At 53.1% G+C, this 17986-nt stretch overlaps 1 protein-coding gene across 1 annotated transcript; it reads right to left on the reverse strand.

Annotated features, from left to right (window-relative positions):
* Positions 1-7774: 7774 nt before the first annotated feature.
* CDC42EP2 (CDC42 effector protein 2) lies at positions 7775-14818 on the reverse strand. Its single transcript, XM_086676943.1, has 2 exons — positions 14682-14818; positions 7775-9318 (listed from the first exon to the last, which is right to left on the reverse strand). The coding sequence occupies exon 2, from the start codon at positions 8947-8949 to the stop codon at positions 8305-8307; it is 645 nt and encodes a 214-aa protein (XP_086533069.1). The 5' UTR covers positions 8950-9318; positions 14682-14818; the 3' UTR covers positions 7775-8304.
* Between the last annotated feature and the right edge of the window lie 3168 nt (positions 14819-17986).

Genomic DNA, 17986 nt, shown 5'->3' on the forward strand with positions numbered 1-17986 from the left:
TGGAGACAGAGGATCCAAAGTGGGCTCTGTGCTGGCAGCAGTAAGCCCTATGTGGGACTCGAACTCATGAACCACGAGATCATGACCTGAGCTGAAGTCAGAGGCTTAACCAACTGAGCCAGGCGCCCCCTATAGTAATATTCTTTTTCTTCGTCTGGGTAGTGGGTACGTAGGTTTGTTAATAATTTAGTTATTTATTAATAATTTTATTATTATTACTATTTTACATGGGGAAGTTGAGTAGAGTTTAATAAGTTTTTTTTTTAATTTTTTTTTTCAACGTTTATTTATTTTTGGGACAGAGAGAGACAGAGCATGAACGGGGGAGGGGCAGAGAGAGAGGGAGACACAGAATCAGAAACAGGCTCCAGGCTCTGAGCCATCAGCCCAGAGCCCGACGCGGGGCTCGAACTCACAGACCGTGAGATCGTAACCTGGCTGAAGTCGGACGCCTAACCGACTGCGCCACCCAGGCGCCCCGAGTTTAATAAGTTTTTTACAAAGATACAAACAGGTTTAGGGAAACCAATAAAGGATAATGCAGTACTCAATGGTTTATCCAGGTGTTGTGAGGTTTTGTGGCTAACACATACTCAATTTTTAAAACCTTCTTTAAGAAAATGAATGCAAAATAATTGATACAAAATAAAATTTTAGAGGTTAAGATGAGAAAGAAAGCATATCAAATCACAAATCTGTAAAACTAAAAAGGTGTGTTCACTTTATAAAAATGTATTGAACTACACAAAATTGGGGCACTTCTCTGCATATATATTTCAAACAAAAAATTTTAAAATTTTTATTTATTTTTGAGAGAGAGAGACAGAGTAAGAGCAGGGGAGGGGCAGAGAGGGGGAGACACAGAATCTGAAACAGGCTCCAGGCTCTGAGCTGTCAGCACAGAGCCAGACGCAGAGCTCGAACCCACAGAGCATCGGATCATGACCTGAGCTAAAGTCAGACGCTTAACCAGAGAGCCACCCAAGCACTCCATCTGCATGTATATCTCTCCTCCTCCTCCTCCTCCTCCTCCAACATTTATTTATTATTGAGAGAGAGAGACACACACAGAGCGTGAGCAGGGGAGGGGTAGGGAGAGGGCAAGACACAGAATCTGAAGCAGGCTCCAGGCTCTGAGCTATCAGCGCAGAGCCCGACGCAGGGCTCGAACTCACAAACTGAGATCATGACCTGAGCCGAAGTCGGTTGCCTAACCAACTGAGCCACCCAGGTGCCCCTGCATGTATGTTTCAATAAGAAATTTTAAATTAAAAATATTAGTAATAATACATAGGCTAGTTCTGTTTAATTGGAAAGGTAGCATATGAGCCCAGCGTGAATGCCTTTCAGTTCTTTTAGGATTCTTTTAAGAAATGCTTCATCACCAGGGGCGCCTGGGTGTCTCAGCTGGTGAAGCGTCCAACTCTTGATTTCGGTTCATGTCATGATCTCACGGTTCGTCAGTTCAAGCCCCAAGTCAGGCTCTGAGCTGATAGCAAGGAACCTGCTTGGAATTCTCTCTCTCCCTCTCTCTCTGTGCCCCTCCCTGGCTCATGCTCCTGTTCTCTCTCTCTCTCTCTCTCTCTCAAAATAAATAAACTTTAAGAAATGCTTTGTCACTGAATAGGTTCACTGAACCATTGACCAGCATGTACAGTGTTTCTCTTACAGACAGGAACCAAGGAATGGAAGTGGGGTGCAGCCTCTCCCAATCTCAACTAGTGACTCTTGCAAAATATTTCCTATTTCTGCACCTCTGGGTTCTGCCAGATCCAAGAGAGGAATGCTTCCATCAGGGAGCACAATAACGATTTCTCCACATTAGGAGCTAAGATGGCCAACGGGCCATATTTTGCTCTGCATGCCACTGGGCAAGAAAGTTAAAAGAGGGGTGCCCGGGTGGCTCAGTCAATTGAGCAGCCAACTTTGGCTCAGGTAATGATCTCACGGTGGGTTCATGAGTTCGAGCCCCACATCGGGCTTGCTGCTTTCAGCACAGAGCCTGCTTCAGATTCTCTGCCTCCTCTCTCTCTGCCCCTCCCCAGCTTGCACTCTCTCTCTCAAAAATAAAGATAAACATTAAAAAAGAAAGAGAGAGAGAAAGGAAGTACTACTATTGTCTGGGGTGTTGATTCTAATTGTCAAGGTGAAGTAGGATTATTACCCAATGGGAACAGGGAGAAATATAAATGAAACCCAAGGGATGTTCCTAATATTACATATAGGTAGTTAATGGGAAACAGGCTCCTGGTTAGGTATTTAATTCCAATATTCCCAACTGAGCAAACTAAAACAAAACAAAACAAAACAGAGGAAATGGGGAAAAAAATCTTAAAAGCATTGAAAAGCTAATGATATAGTGAGAATAATTGGACCAATATTTAGGAAGCTAAAACCCAAAGAGGTAAGCTCAGAATTCAAAGCAATTTTTGTCCTGGGGACATTTACTGATCTGGAAGATACAACTGTGAAACTGAGCTGTTGTTTGGGGGTCTATGGTGGGGGGGGTTAAAAATCAAAACTCAGAGCCTGCCCAAGGTGGGAAGATGGACATTCCACCATGGACATGTCCACACTTTGAGAAGGGATCCAACTGTGTATGAACCTGTAGTCCAGGATCATATTATCTGGGCGATTCAGGGAAGCTCAAGCCTTGAACTTGGATTAAAGTAGACCCACTCTGTCTAAGCGAAATTAGTCAGTCAGAGAAAGACAAGTATCATATGACTTCCCTCATATGAGGACTTTAAGATAACAAAACCGGTGAACATAAGGGACGGGAAGCAAAAATAATGTAAAAACAGGGAGGGGGACAAAACATAAGAGGTTCTAAAATATGGAGAACAGAGGGTTGCTGGAGGGGTTGTGGGAGGGGGGATGGGCTAAATGGGTCAGGGGCACTAAGGAATCTACTCCTGAAATCGTTGTTGCACCATGTGCCAACTAATCTGGATGTAAATTATAAAAAGCAAATACATTATAGAAAGAAAAAAAAAAGTGGACCCATCCTCATAATGCCTCAGGACACCTAGCTGAAGCAAACATATTTGGTACCGAATCATAGACTTTAGGAAGGAATTTACCGTCATCCCAGTCCTCAAATTATGTCTAAAAATATTTTTTTCTTTTTTTTTATTTAAAAAAATTTTTTTTTCAACGTTTATTTATTTTTGGGACAGAGAGAGACAGAGCATGAACGGGGGAGGGTCAAAGAGAGAGGGAGACACAGAATCGGAAACAGGCTCCAGGCTCTGAGCCATCAGCCCAGAGCCTGACGCAGGGCTCGAACTCACGGACCGCGAGATCGTGGCCTGGCTGAAGTCGGACGCTTAACCGACTGCGCCACCCAGGTGCCCCTAAAAATATTTTTTTTCAAATATGACAAAGATAACCAGGCACACAAAGAAAAAAGAAGCCTTTCGCAAGAACCAGTACAAAAAATATAAAACACAAACTGACTCACACAAAGATTTAACATGTTGGAATTATCTGATGCTGACCGTAAAATAACATTGCTACTGCATTTAAAGGAGTTAAAAACGAGCATAAGAACATCTTCAGGGGACACGTGCTTATTAAGAAATGCCACAACAGAATTTTAAAACAACAACATAGAACTTCTCCAACGGAACAATAAAATAACCAAAATTAAAAACACAATGAATCCTTTAAACAAATTACTCACAGCTGAAGAGAGAACATAGAAACTAGAAGATAGGTAGGCAGAAATTGTCCCTAACATTGCACAGAAAGACAAAAGAACAGAAAATAGAGAATTAGAGCAGAAACATAGATACATAAAGAGATCTAATATACATTTAGTTGGGGCGTCACAAGGTAGGGAGAAAGGGGGCCGAGGCAGTATTTAAAGAGAAAATGATCGATAATTTCCCAACAATAATGAAAGATGTGAATCCACAGATTGAAGAAGTCAAATAAAACCAAAACTGAGCTAAATAAAGACTTCATGGAGGCGCCTGGGTGGCTCAGTCGGTTGGGCACCTGACTCTTGGTTTTGGCTCGGGTCATGGTCTCATGGTTCGTGGGTTCGGGCCCTGCGTTGGTCTCCATGATGGAGGCATGGAGCTTACTTGGGGTTCTCTTTCTCTCTTTCCCCCTCTCTGCCCCTGTCCCCTCTCTCCCTCTCCCTGTATCTCAAAATAAATGAATAAACTTTAAAAAAAAAAAAAAAGACTTCCTGGAAATGAATGCTAGAACACTTGGGATGAACTATCGTAATGTCCGCAACTTATTTTCAAAAGGTCAGAAAAAAAAGTTTTTGTAGGCAAAGAGATAAAGGAAATGAGGCAAAATGGTAAAAGGGGAGCTTGGCTGGCCCAGTTGATAGAGCATGTGCGACTCTCAATTTCAGAGTTGTAGGTTCGATCCCCACGTTGGGGGTAGAGATTACTTTTTTTAAAAGTCCTTAACAAAATTCTTGAAGGAGTCCGTAGCTTCTACGTATGTTTCTTTTCTCGCTGCATCAAGTCTATTTTTATATATTTTAATTCTCCCATTCTTCTCTCCTGCTTTCCGCTCTTGAATATAGGGTGTATTGGTGATAACTAACTTTATAGCACAGTTCAGAGTTTGCAAAGTATTGAGATGGGGCTGGTAAAAAAAAATTGCAGGAGGAACGAACATCTAGAATTCCCGGCCTTGCAAGTGGATGTGATCATTGACAAGATATTGAGTTATCTCCCTTTGGAAAAGGAGTGAATCTATTTTTGACACAAATAGGAATAGATCCATTCTACTAGGGAGGTTTATATTATATTATAGCAAGTCATGCATGAATGTTGGGCATCTAAAACAGCAGACTGTACGGACATTTGTCTTTTTTTTTTTTTTTTTTTTCTTTGGCTGTCCAATGACTTCTCTATTTGGGGGAAATTCCTTTTTGTGGGTGGTATTTGGAGGGCATGATGCCCGAACAGCACTGTACAAGCTGAAGAGGAAAGATCCATGTTTCCATCCCTGGCTACCTTGGTGCAAGCAGGTGTTTCTAGTTCAGTTAGTCTGATGCTTCAGGCCCCCTGCCTAAGTCCCTTTCTCCAGCAGCTCCGAGTGGTTTCCTAGGTCTCTTGGGTGGGTGCCTGATGCAGGGTGGGTGGGGGACAGTTCCAGGGAACCTAGGCCAGGCATGTCTCCGTCCCACGGCTACTCTGGCCTTGACTCTGGTCCAGGGTGAGGTGCAGCCTTCCAGCTGGGTAAAGCTGTAAGGAAGGTTTCCTTTTTTCTTGTCTTCCAAGGGAAGGGACAAGCCGTTCAAGCACTGAGAGGGAGCCTACAGGCAAGAAGCTGCTGGCCCTTCAGCTCCCCACCTTTGGTCTTCACACTTGACCAGTTCTGATACAGAACTTCTGTTGGGGCAAGAAGGTTGCAGTGGAGTATAGGCTTTGGGGCGTCACAGGCCCGGGCTAAAGCCCCACAACCGATAGTGAAACCCCTAATCTCTAAATGACGGCAGAATGTTCAGACTAAAAGGAAAAAGTTGAGCAGGGATGTAAAATGGTGCACCTGCCATGGAAAAGAATATGGTGGTTCCTCAAGAAATTCAACATAGAATGAGGGTATGATCTAGCAATTTCCGCTTCTGTGTATGGACCCAAAAGAATTGAAAGCAAGGACTCAAACAGGTATCTGTACGTCCGTGTTCATAGCAGCATTATTCACAATAGCCCAAAGGTAGAAACAACGCATGTGTCCACTGATGGATGAATGGATAGACAAAATGTGGTCCAGAGGGACAATGGAATGGTATTCAGCCTTTAAAAGAAGGAACTATCGGGGCGCCTGGGTGGCGCAGTCGGTTAAGCGTCCGACTTCAGCCAGGTCACGATCTCGCGGTCCGTGAGTTCGAGCCCCGCGTCAGGCTCTGGGCTGATGGCTCAGAGCCTGGAGCCTGTTTCCGATTCTGTGTCTCCCTCTCTCTCTGCCCCTCCCCCGTTCATGCTCTGTCTCTCTCTGTCCCACAAATAAATAAACGTTGAAAAAAAAAAAAAGAAGAAGGAACTGTCAACACCTGCCATAGCGTGGATGAACCTCAAAGAGGTCATGCCAAGTGAAATAAGACGATCACAAGAGGACAAATACTGTGTGACTCCACTGATTTCAGGTCCCTAGAGCAGTCAGATTCATAGAGACAGGAAGTAGACGGCGGTTGCCGGGGGCTGGGGGAAGGGAGAATGGGGCGTTAGCATTGAGTGGGTATGGAGTCTCACTTTGGGAAGATGAGAAAAGTTCTGAAAGGAATGGTGATGATGGTTGCAGAATAACGTGAATGCACTTAACACCACTGAATTATGCACTTACAAATGGTTAAAATGGTACAACTCATGTTGTATATAGATTCCCCCCCCTTCCCCCCCCCCCACCCCCACCCAGCCCAAGCAAAATGCCTCCTGGTCAAATTCAGCCTCCGCGATGAAATCTGACACAGGAACTGGAGGCGAGAGGCTGGGGGTGAGGTGGGAGTCTGGGATCCACAGGGTCAGAAGGATGAAGAACCAGCGGAGAATGGAAGAAGGGGAAACTGAGGCTTGAACTTGCCTCCAGCTGCCCATGTGGTCTGTACCAATCAGACACCAAGCCCCATCTTAACACTCTCCCCACCTCCGTCCTGACTGTCCCTGCCTCGTCCAGTCCTCCTCACCCTGCACTGGCTTCCTCCGTTTTGACCTTTGGTCCGTCTTTCATGGGCCTGGGTGGTGACCCTTCTAGAACCCGGATCTGACCATGTGTCTCTCCTGCCTAAAATCTGTCTGCAGCTCCCCACTGCCTCCGCTCAGCCTAGCAGGCAAAGCTGTTCCCAGCTGACTCCAACCTGCTTTTCGTGCTTCACAGTCCTCTCGTTCCCAAGCTCCAAGTTCCTTTATGTCCATAGCCATTTTTGAATACTCTCCCTGTGGCAATTCCTAAGTGTTATCCCTAGTTTTCCCCACAACCCTGCACGGTAGGTCCCACTGACTACCTCTTAGAGATGTGGAAACAGTCTCACATAGTCTAGGTCATACTCTTAGATCTCTGCTCTTTTCACCACATGGCGGCTCCTCTGTCATTCACTCTGGTGCCCCAGTGCCTTTGCTTATGCGCGAGCATATCTCAGCCCTCAGGTCTGGCTCAGAATCACATCTATCCTAATGGGCCCTGACACCAGTTGCATGTCGGCCCCAAGCATTCGCGATCGTGTTTTCTTCATAGTGTTCAGCACAGTTGGAACTCACCCTACTTGCTTACAAATTCAATATCCTTTTCCCACTAGAATATAAGCTACAGGAGTGGGGATCGCGGCTGTGTGATATCCCCAGCACCTGGAGCACACCTGGGTGCCCTGTAGGTGGCGATGAGCCCGCTGACAGGCACTGTTGGGTCCCTCCCAGCCCCAGGCCTGGCCGGTCCCGCCCGTGTGCCCCCTTAGTCTTCGGAAGCTGGAGAAGCTGCTGGTCCCTTGCACTAGGCCTTGGGGTTACTCTTTTACTCTTGGGTCTCCCCCGGTAGACCCCAGCAGCCTGGGCACAGCGCCCAGACGACACCAGTGCTCAGCCCCCTCTTGTTAAGCACCTGAAGCAATATTGCAGTCTCCCTAGGTGGCATTGGTGTATTCCTGCCTCTTTCTCACTATGGGCTTGGGATCGGGTAGAGGCTTCCCAAGGGCAGGGCCTGCCCTGCACACAGCCTTCTGGGAATGGGGTCTCCCTCAGGGTCAGCCCCGGTCGCGGAGGCTGGTCTGTCTTCAGGAGGAAACCCGGGTCGAGGGTGCCGGGAGCACAACTGTCAGCAGCAGCAAGTTTTATTGCGACCAGAATCTCCCGGTCATGTGAGCGAGGGTGGGGCAGAGGGACGTTCGGTCACCAATGCCACGTTCCTAGTCCAGGACAGCGAAGCCAAAGTTCTGGCTGGCTGTGCCTTGCCTCTTCCCCAGCCCCCAGTCAGGGCATCCCATGGGGCTGAGGCAGAAGGGAGGTGGAAAGGGGACTCCATTTCGGCGGAGCCTTCATCCAAGAGGTCTCAGGGAAGGAGGAGCAGTTGGGGGGGAGGGGTCCAGGTGGCCCGAGATGCTCAGGGCACTCTGGGCTGACTTCTGCACGTGTCCTCGGTGAGCTTGAGGGGAAGGCAATGAGGCACGCTCTGCCCATGAGGAGAGGGTGGGAGCGAGGGAAACAAAGGCTCAAAGAAAAGAAATCACTGGCCAGTGACCACACAGGGGGGCCTAGGGGTCCCGACGTCTAGGCCAGGGCTCCATCCACCCCCTGCCTCCAGCATTCACTCCACCCTGAGCACCCGGCCTGGCCAGCCGTGGTCCTATGTGGGGATCTGCACGTGGCCCAGGTCCTGGTCCATGATCTGGAGGACGTCATCCAAGATGGAAGGCCCCAGGTCCACATGCAGGGAGAGCAAGGAGCTGGCATGGGACAGGAAGGGCTCCTCGGCCCCCGACTCGGGCGTCAGCCCGTTGTGGGCAGAGCCAGCCTCTGGAATTCTCCAGATGTCCACACTCCCTGCCTCCTGTGGGGAAGGCTGTGGGGAAGGCTGTGGGGTCTCCAGGTGCAGGCGAGGGGGTTTGGGTGGGGCCTGAGTGGCGGGCAGGGTGAGGGCCTGGGGCCCCCCGATGACAGGGAGGGAGATGGCGTTCTTGAGCAGAGGGGACGGCCCGTCGGGGAGCTCCCGCCCACACAGCGTGGCGGTGCGGGTGAACTGGAACGGGAGGTCCAAGGTGCCGTCCTCCTCGGGTCCCTCGACCGCCGTCCCTGGCAGGAGGTGGAACTTGCCCTGCAGGAAGGAGATGTCACCGAACATGTCACTGCCACCGCCGCTGCCGATATGAATGGTGTGTCGGAAGTCCCCCAGCGGCGGGCTGATCATGTCCGAGGACAGCAGGTCCCGCAGCTTCTCCTTCTTGCCCTTGCGGCTCCCACGCTTTAGATAGATGGGCACCTTGGTGGACATCGCGATCTCCGCGCCCGGGGCCGGGCTGCAGGGGCTGGGGACGGCGCACCCTCGGGGACCACGGCCTCCGGCTGCCTCTTCTCACCACCTCAGCCGGACACACCCAGAGGGGGGTTTTCAGACACCCAAACCTTGCCCAAGGGCCCAGACAAGGGTGTGGGGCGTGACTGAAGTTGGCCGGAGGAATGAGAAAAAGGACGATTAATGATCAGTGAAGTCAGAGGGCTGAGATAACAAAGATCACTCTCTCCCAGAAGAGTTGAAAATGCTCTGGAAAATTAGCAGCAGAAAGGTGGCGCTCTGGTGGGCAGCAACGGGCTCTCCGGTCTTGTTCTCGCAGGCTCCCCGGTCAGGTCTGGGGCTGAAGAGCTGAAATACCAGAGGTATGAGTCAGGGACAGAAGGACAAAAGTCAGAGGCATCCGTCTCATTTCTGGGCCCCCTGCGTCAGCCCCCGGGAACCCAAGTGGGGCCACTCTCCTGCAGAAACCCTGCGAGAAGTTTGTGGTCACTTATAGACTCACTGCACCTTAGAGCCTGGATCACCAGCACCGAGCCCCTCCCTTTACGAGTGGGGAAACTGAGGCCCGGCAACGTGAGTGATGGGCCCAAAGTCATATACAAAGTCATATCCTGGCTCTGGTCCCTTGCCTGGGGTCCCTGGCTCTGCTCATCACCCCCTATCGCACATCAGCTGTGCCCCAAGACATAAAAGTCAAGTTGTGTGTGTGTGTGCGTGTGTGTGGTGGGGGGAGGGGGTCTCAGACTTGTCTCAATCCCGTACTTGACCAAGGAGAGAGATCTTGTAACCCCTGTCTCACCCACCCTGTCTGTGCCAGACCTGGACACACAGGAGGTGTTCAGCCCGCAGGGCTGAATGACGGACACCTCCTGTTCGGCCCAGTCTCGTCCCACCTAGAAGTGAGGGCACCTCGGAGTTTCTCTTTTCTCCTCCAGGTTAGCAGTTCCTACCTCTGGGACTGAGTCCAACATAGTTACTGTCCCTCCCCCCTGCCCAGCACCTAAGGGGAAGATGGAGTGGAGGGTGCAAATACTTTGGGGGGCTCTGCTCTGTGCCCGGCATTTTGCTAAGTGCTTTGCAAACGCATCTCATTTAATCAGAGCAAGCTATCACCCCATTTCAAAATTTGAACCAGAGGAGCACCTGGGTGGCTCGGTTGGTTAAGCGCCTGACTCTTGATTTCAGCTCAGGTCGTGATCTCATGGTTCATAAGATCAACCCCGAGTTGAGGATTCTCTCCCTCCCTCTCTCTCTCTGCCTCTCCCCTGCTCACAATCTCTCTCAAAATAAATAAAATTTGAACCAGAAACATTTTGGAGGGCTTTGCACAATGCATTGCCGAGGGAGGGAAGCAAAATGCAAAAGTGTAGTAGAGAAGATTCCATTTCTTTTTCTTTCTTTTTTTCTGAGAGACAGAGAGACAGAGCTTGAGCAGGGGCGGGGGAGAGAGAGAGGGAGACACAGAATCTGAAGCAGGCTCCTGGCTCTGAGCTGTCAGCACAAAGCGTGATGCAGGGCTCGAACTCACAAACTGTGAGATCATGACCTGAGCTGAAGTTGGAGGCTTAACCAACTAAGCCACCCAGGAGCCCCTAGAAGATTCCATTTCTGACAACAGTGATCAACTCCCCTCCCTCTACCCCTTCCTTGTATATATATGCATGTGTGTGTACCTACGTATACAGGTCGGCATTGGATTATATCCTAGATAAAAAGAGAGAAGAGGCGTGCCTGGGTGGCTCAGTCAGTTAAGCATCCAACTTTGGTTCAGCTCATGATCTCACGGTTTGTGGGTTCAAGCCCCTTGTCAGGCTCTGTGCTGACAGCTCAGAGCCTGGGGCCTGCTTCAGATTCTGTGTCTCCCTCTCTCTCTGCCCCTCCCCTGCTCGTGCTCTGTCTCTCTCTCTCAAAAACAAATAAGCATTGGGGCGCCTGGGTGGCTCAGTCGGTTAAGCGGCCGACTTCGGCACAGGTCATGATCTCACACTCCGTGAGTTCGAGCCCCTCGTCGGGCTCTGTGCTGACAGCTCAGAGCCTGGAGCCTGTTTCAGATTCTGTTCCTCCTTCTCTCTCTCTCTGACCCTCCCCTGTTCATGCTCTGTCTGTCTCTGTCTCAAAAATAAACATTAAAAAAAAAAATTAAAAAAAAAAAAAGCATTAAAAAGAGAGAAAGAGGGAAGAATCTGGAAGGCCAGCACCAGGTTGTCATATGGGTTATGTAGATTGGGATGGGGGGCAGGGATGGGGTGTGAGGTCAGTGATGTGGGAGGAAGGGTGTCCTCAGTCAAAATTATCTGTAATATTTGCCACTGTTACTATAAAATGATATATGCAAATATGAAAAGGATGATTGCCAACATGGTGGTGGTGCTCTCAAGGTGGCAGAATTTCAGATGACTTTGCCTTTCTTTTCCGTACTTTTTTATAAGCTCAAATTCTTTCTTTTTCAGTTTTTAAAAATATTTTTTATTTTAGGGGTGTCTGGCTGGCTTGGTCAGTTAAGCGTCCAACTCTTGGTTTCAGCTCAGGTCACAATCTCATGGTGTCCTGAATTCGAGCCCTGCATCAGGGTCTGTGCTCACAGCGCAGAGCCTGCTTGGGATGTTCTCTCTCCCTCTCTCTCTCTGCCCCTCCCCTGCTGCCTCTCTCTCAAAATAAAATAAACTTAAAAGATTTTTTTAATTAAAAAAATAAGTAATAATTTTATTCTAGAAATTGAGAGAGAGAGAGAGAGAGACTACGAGAGGGGGAGAGGGGCAGAGGGAGAGAGAGAGCAGCAGGCTCCAGCTCAGCATGGAGCCCGCCACGGGGCTTGATCCCACGACCCTGGGATCAGGACCTGAGCTAAAATAAAAAATTGGACGCTCGACCGACTGAGCCACCCAGGCGCCCCTCAAATTCTTAATGATAAACCCATGTATTATTTAGGTGCACATATTATCCATGTAATCAGAAAAAATAAGCTATTTTTAACGTGGAAAAAAACAATGCAACCCGGAGGGGGTGTCATGCCAGTTTAACAGAAAAAGGAAGCATTACAAGCACTCAACGGCGTTCCCACAGCTGTTGGAGGGTTGGCCTCCTACGTGGCCACAGGAGAGCCCACATGTAGAAGCAGAGCACGGAAGGCAAAGAAAGAAATTTGTCCAAGGTCATCCAGAGGGTAACCAGATGAGCGCCCCCCTCTCCCACCGCCCAGGCGGGCAGGGGCTGAGCAGGTGGGAAATGGGCCAGGGAGGGGCGGGGCCACAGCCGGGAGGCCTGGCCGGCCCCATTCTCCGTGCTGGGCAGGGCGAGGAGGGAATGAGGGGGCCGGCAGGAGGGAGCCGGAAGGAGGAAGGAGCATGCAGGACAGGCAGAGTCCCAACTCCCAGCCCGGGCCCTCATTCAGGAAACCCCACCCCAGGACCGGACACCCTAGGTCAGTCACACTGAGCCACAGAGACCGGACATCTTGCCCCTCCCTGAGCACCTGCAGCTTAACGGGAAACAAAGGAATGACTCTCCAGTGGCGAAATTCCAGCTAAGCTTGGAAGGAGCTGGAGGGGAGGGTGGGGGAGGCAGTGGGCGCCTCAAGGTCGTGGAATCCCGTCCCTCACTCATCTACCAGACATTCACCTGTGCCCACCACGCCAGACCTGGGGGCGCCCCAGCACACATCCTACCGGTCTCCTTGATAGGCGAGCGGCCCTGAGACAGCCTTTCCTTCCTTTCCAGCCATGAAGAGTGGGGCCGACTGGTGGGGTTTGTCGTCCCCCCTCCCCCCTCCCGCGGCCCCCCTCCGCTCATCACGTAGGGCGCCAAGACAGCCTGAGTATTTCCACAACAGATCGGGCGTCCCTGACAGCTGTCTCACTCGGAGCCAGCCGTACCCGCCCAATTCCAGATGTGGGGAGAACTGAGGCTGAGGGGGAAGGGTTGGGCCGGCATCAAGCCACCCAGGGGAGAGCTGGGAACCGCAATCATCAAGCCCCAAGTATTCGGATTTGGCAAGCGTGAGACCCCAGGCTCCAGCTGCCCTTGCAGAGTCCCCACTTTTACGCTCCCAGGCACAGCACGGTGGGCGTCACGGCTGCCTTTTGCAGAGGCAGAAGCTGAACCTCAGAGACCTTAACGTTGCTGAGGTCACCCAGCTGGGAAGAAAAAGAGGGGGCACTAGTACCCAGCCAGGTCCTGTGGCTCTGATGCAGTAGGCCACCCACCCTCTGAAAACTGCTTGCAGGGAAGGAGAGAAACAGGCTCCCAGCTGGGCTGGGGCCACTGGGTCCCCAGGCCTCCTCCTTGTAAGTCCTACCGGTCGTCTCCGTCTCCCCAAACTTTTGTGGATCCAGAGAGATGAGAATGAGCTCTTCGCCAGGACAGGGTATGAGGGGCTGGAAGCGGTGGCTTCCCTCAGCGGTGGGCGGAGCAGAGGGGAGCCAGCCCAGCCCTGTGGGCTTGCTCTGGCCAGGAGCCCTGGGCCTCCTCCGGAGCAAAGACTTCCTCTAGGCACAGCCCCCCCCTGCCCTGAGGAGTACTAGCCCCCTGCCTACCAAGGTCCAAAGAGCAGCCCTCACTCTGTGACTTTGGGCAAGACGCCTCTCCTTTCTGGCCTTCACCTTTCCCATCTATAAAATGGGCTGACGAAGTCGTCACCAGAGGGCTACTGGAAGACCCTATTGCCACAGTGCAAGTGAGACCAGAGGTACAACAGACAAGGGTTAGCGGGTCGCTGTCAGCCCTGTCATTCATTCAGCAAATAACTGTAGGTTTTCCAGGGACAGTGCTCCGAAGAAGAGCCCCCATCCTCCAAGCGTCCGCCTTCTGCTCTGGAGGCAGCCTACGCAGAGTCCCCTTTGCGGGCCACGGGAGGTCTGGTCGCCCCGGGTCCCTGAGCAGAGTGGCGCTCGGCTCCACGGCCGCTAGGTGGCGCGCTCGCTCGCTCGCTCTGTCGCCTCGCTTCCCAGAGGAGTCCGGGCGCGCACCAGGGTCTCCAGCGCGCTTCGGGCTCCAGGCAGGGCCGCCCAAGGAGCTGCACGTTCGCGTACCAGATGCGGATTGTCTGAGGGATCTTCTTCTCTTGGGGTGTTCTGGTCTCACAACACGACAGTAGAGGGGGAAAGGGGCGATCGGGGACCTTGCCAGGGTCTCCAAGCTCTGGGAGGAGCCTGCCCCGTGCTTTCCGGCCTGGGCGATGTCCGAGTGTCCGCTAGGCGCAGGGCCAGACCTCGGGCGTGCAAGCCCCCACCCCTGGCTCCCGTGGGTCCTGTTCCTCAGCCCCAGCTCGGGTTCAGCGTAGACCCCTCCCCGCCCTCTGCCCGAGCGCCCAGCCCGGATCCGTTTCAGGACACTCGCGGCCGGGGCTAAAGATAGGAGGACACCTCACCATCGACTAAAAATACGACCCCTAGCCGGGGCGGGGACGCTGGGCGGCGGGAGGGCGCTCCCACGTCCCGAGTGTGAGACGGGGACGAGGGCTCAGGGTGAAGGGCGGGACCGCGAGTTCGGGATCTGGATGCGCGGCGCCTCGCAGGCGGAGGGGGCGCGGGCGTGGCCGCCTGGACCCAGGCGCGGGCGGGAAACACGGTGGAACCCGAGGTTCCCGGGAAAGGACCTGCGCGGAGGTGACACAGGGACCCGGGTGCGACCCAGGTCGGGGCGCCACGGGGGTGGTCCGCTGGGGGGCCCCCTGGGCGTCGCGGAAGGGCTGCAGAGTCCCGGCCGGAACTCACCTTAAGGAGCTCAGGCGGCGGACCCGCGGGCTGCGAAAGCTCTGGAGCTGGACCGCGAGGCTATGGGACGCGTTCCCGGCTGTGAACTCAGTGCGATCCGTGGCCCCTGAGGCCCCGCCCCTGGCCCGCGGAGCCAATGCTGGGGCGGCCCCAACCAGGCCCGCCCACAGCCCCGCCCCACTCCGAGCCCCGCCTGTGCTCCCCCTTTGGTGGCGCGGCGCCCGGGTCCAGCAGCCGCGCGGACGTGGGGTGCAGTGCAGGCTCGGACGGCTGCGGGCCAGGCGGTGTCGGGTGCCCGGGCTGGACTCCGTAGACTCTGGCTGTGCCTGTCAGAGCCAAACTCGGTGTTAGAAGGGCCGAGGGCGCGGCAGCCGGAAGGCCGAATTATAGTTCGTCAGAATTCACCGAGCGTCCTTGGACCCGTTCGCTCCCTGAAGGGCTGGGTCGGGGGAGGCGCCCGCGCAAGTGTATTCAGTGACCACTGAGGGAATGAATGAGGCCTTGGAGGCTCCCGAGTTAAAATACTACAAACTTGCGAGAGCTTTCAGGAGTTTACCTCTCCCTAGAAAAGAGGGCACTGAGGGTGTGTTGGCAGAGTGGTCTGGGTACGCCCGTTCGTCATCAGTCTAGGTGGCTTCTGGGTTAGCGGGTGGAATCCATACTTAGACTCGTTCCGTCTTCGTTTGTTTCATTCATTCACTCATTCATTCATTCATTCATTCATTCAGTACTAGAAGCATTTATTGAAGGGCAGGCCCTGCACAGGGCCCTGGAGATAGAGGCAGGAAACTGCCCTTGCTCCATTCAGTGATTCAACAGACACTTGAGCATCTAGCAGGGACCAGGTATGGCTTTTGTCGCTGGGGATGCAGCACCCCAGGAAAGACGGAAGACTGAAGTTCAGGGCCCTGATAGTGATCTGCTCCTCCAGAAAGCAGAAAGCGAAAGACTTTGGGCTTTAGGCCTTCCTCCTGCCTCAGGCTTCTCACCCAGCCATCGTCCCCACTGCCCTGCCCACCCCACCCCCACCCCCCCAAACACAACCCTGGGAGAAGACACAGCACTGTGCCAAGCCTTAAGCACTACCCCTGGGCCTGCAAGAATGCGGCTGAGGCACAGCCCCCTACCCTCTGTCTGCTGAGAGTCCTCCTTTGGGGGAAGGAGATTGGGAAGGGTCGAGAACTCCATTCAGAGCGGGTGACAAAACAGAAAGTTGCAGGGATGGAAGTTTGGACAGGCAAAGACACTCACCCAAGACCACATGAAACTGGGAACCAGTTCCAAAACTCTTTGAAGAGTTGTTTTTTTGTTTTTTGTTTTTTTTTTTTGGAGGGGTTTATTGGGGAGCACTGGGGGATGGGTAGAGAGCAGCGGATTTGGCCCCTTCAGCCTGGCCCTAGCCCCTGCTCCCCTCCCTCAGCGACTAGTTAGTAATCTGTCCAGCATGGCTGCCAGCCCACGACTCCTAACCAGGGCCCTTAGCCATAGGAGCCACCATCTGTGTGCTGGGGACTGTTTTAAGTCCACCTGGATGTGACAAGTTTCCATGTACGTGCTGGCTCCCCATACTCCTGCCATCAGCCAGAGCTCGCTCAGGGCCCACACAAAGCCTACATTACATCCAAGGTGTGATTTGTGCCCGGTGGTGGGTTCTGTGCTCTGGAGGCACTCGAGTGAGCGGTTCGTGCTCTCCATTCACAGATGAAGTTATGTCACTTGCCTGGAGCTGACGGAATCCCTAAGGAGCCAGCTGATGGTGCCTCTCCTGGAGGTTTTGCTGAATAGACAGGATCTTTGCGTACACACCCAGCTGCTGTGGGAGCCCTGCAATTAATGCGCATTTATGAAACAGGATTTCGTTTGCTAAAATTGGCTATTTTACGCAACTTCTCAGGCTGTGTGTAAGGGCCTGAGTGTGGGCGGGGAGGCTGGGATCCTGGGCCAGGGGATGGCCAGGGTGTCCTGCATTTCTGACTCAACAGACATCCAGGCCAGTGCCCCGCCTCCTGTCCCGCCTGCACCCTATGTCCAGGGAATAAAGCCTCAGCCAAGGCCTGGACTGTTCTCATTGGAAGGGCTCCTCCTGGACACGCTGGTGGCTGAGGGGGCAGGAGCCTGAAGAACGTTTGGGAGGGGTTAGAGGCCTTCCTTAGATAGCTTTCCTTGGCTATGATGGAGCAGTGCCTAGAATGGGCTATTCAACTTCCTTCTCCTCCACTGGGAGCTCCCCCTGGCCCTGAGATGGGTCTAGTCCGTTTCTCCCACCCGGTGGCTGCTTCCCCCACTGGGGCCCTGTAATCACCACACAGTGACTGACTCAGCCCTTCCTTCCCCTCCCAGCCCCTTCTTCCTGGAAACCATCCACATCAGCCCCAGCCCCCGTGGGCCCAGAGGGAGAGAGTTGGAAGCCGCCTTCTCCAAGGTTAGCTGGGGAGGATGAAGGGGCCGGTGGGGAAGGCCCCTCCCCCAAACCAGGCTGGAGCCAGCTCTCCAAGGCCCCACTTACCTGGAGAGCTAGACCCTGGGAGGCAGGGGGAAAATGTGACCAGGAGTTTGGGGGCAGGTCTGGGGGCAGAGAGTCACAAGGAAAGGGCAGTGATAATCTGGGGGCGGGGGGGAACCTGGGGGGGGGCCAGTGAGAGGAGACAAAGTATCTAGAAGGGGCCTCAGCACCCCTACCCCCACAGGACCACAGGGCAGCAGGGAGCTAAGCAGGAGCTCAGTCCACCCCTAGGAAGCCTCCCCCACTCCAGCCCGAGCTCAGCCTGCAGGGCCCCATTGGCCTCAGCCAACCCCAGGCCTGGAATGGATTTTTCCTTGATTGTTTCTTATTTCCTTCCTCCCCTGGGCTCCTGCCAGCTCCAGCCCTGCCCTCCTCGCCCTTCATCCTCCTGTAGAGAACTCTGACCCACCAGAGGCTGGGATTCCAGATGAGAGTCCCCTCGGAACTGCCCTCAGCTTCTGTCTCTGTCTCGAACCCCTCCTGGGGAGTTGGGTGTCAGGGCATTGCGGGGGGACTTTCCTTTGGGTCTGGACTTTGGACCCATGCCCAGAGCCATGGGGGTTTCCAGAGTGGTGACAGCTCTGTCCTAGCAGGGACCAGCCCAGGCATTTCCCCCAGAGGCCTCTGGGAGCATCCAAGCCGCATGGCTGTCCTTTGGCCTGGGGAACATTGAGTCAGCCGGGGTCTTCTTCAACACTTCCCACCTCTCCAAGACATCTTGTCAGTGTTCATTTTGAAAACTCCTATTTGTATCTACCTCTTGCCTAGGGCTGTGCTGGACACAGAATGGCCAAGGCTGGTC

The sequence above is a fragment of the Puma concolor genome, chromosome D1 (genome assembly GCF_028749965.1).
Source record: "Puma concolor isolate L17-30 chromosome D1, mPumCon1.1.hap2, whole genome shotgun sequence".
NCBI lineage: Eukaryota > Metazoa > Chordata > Mammalia > Carnivora > Felidae > Puma > Puma concolor.

What these genes read in the sequence shown, in the direction of transcription:
- CDC42EP2 (XM_086676943.1), bottom strand. Translation starts at nt 8,949, where the DNA reads ATGTCCACCAAGGTGCCCATCTATCTAAAGCGTGGGAGCCGCAAGGGC.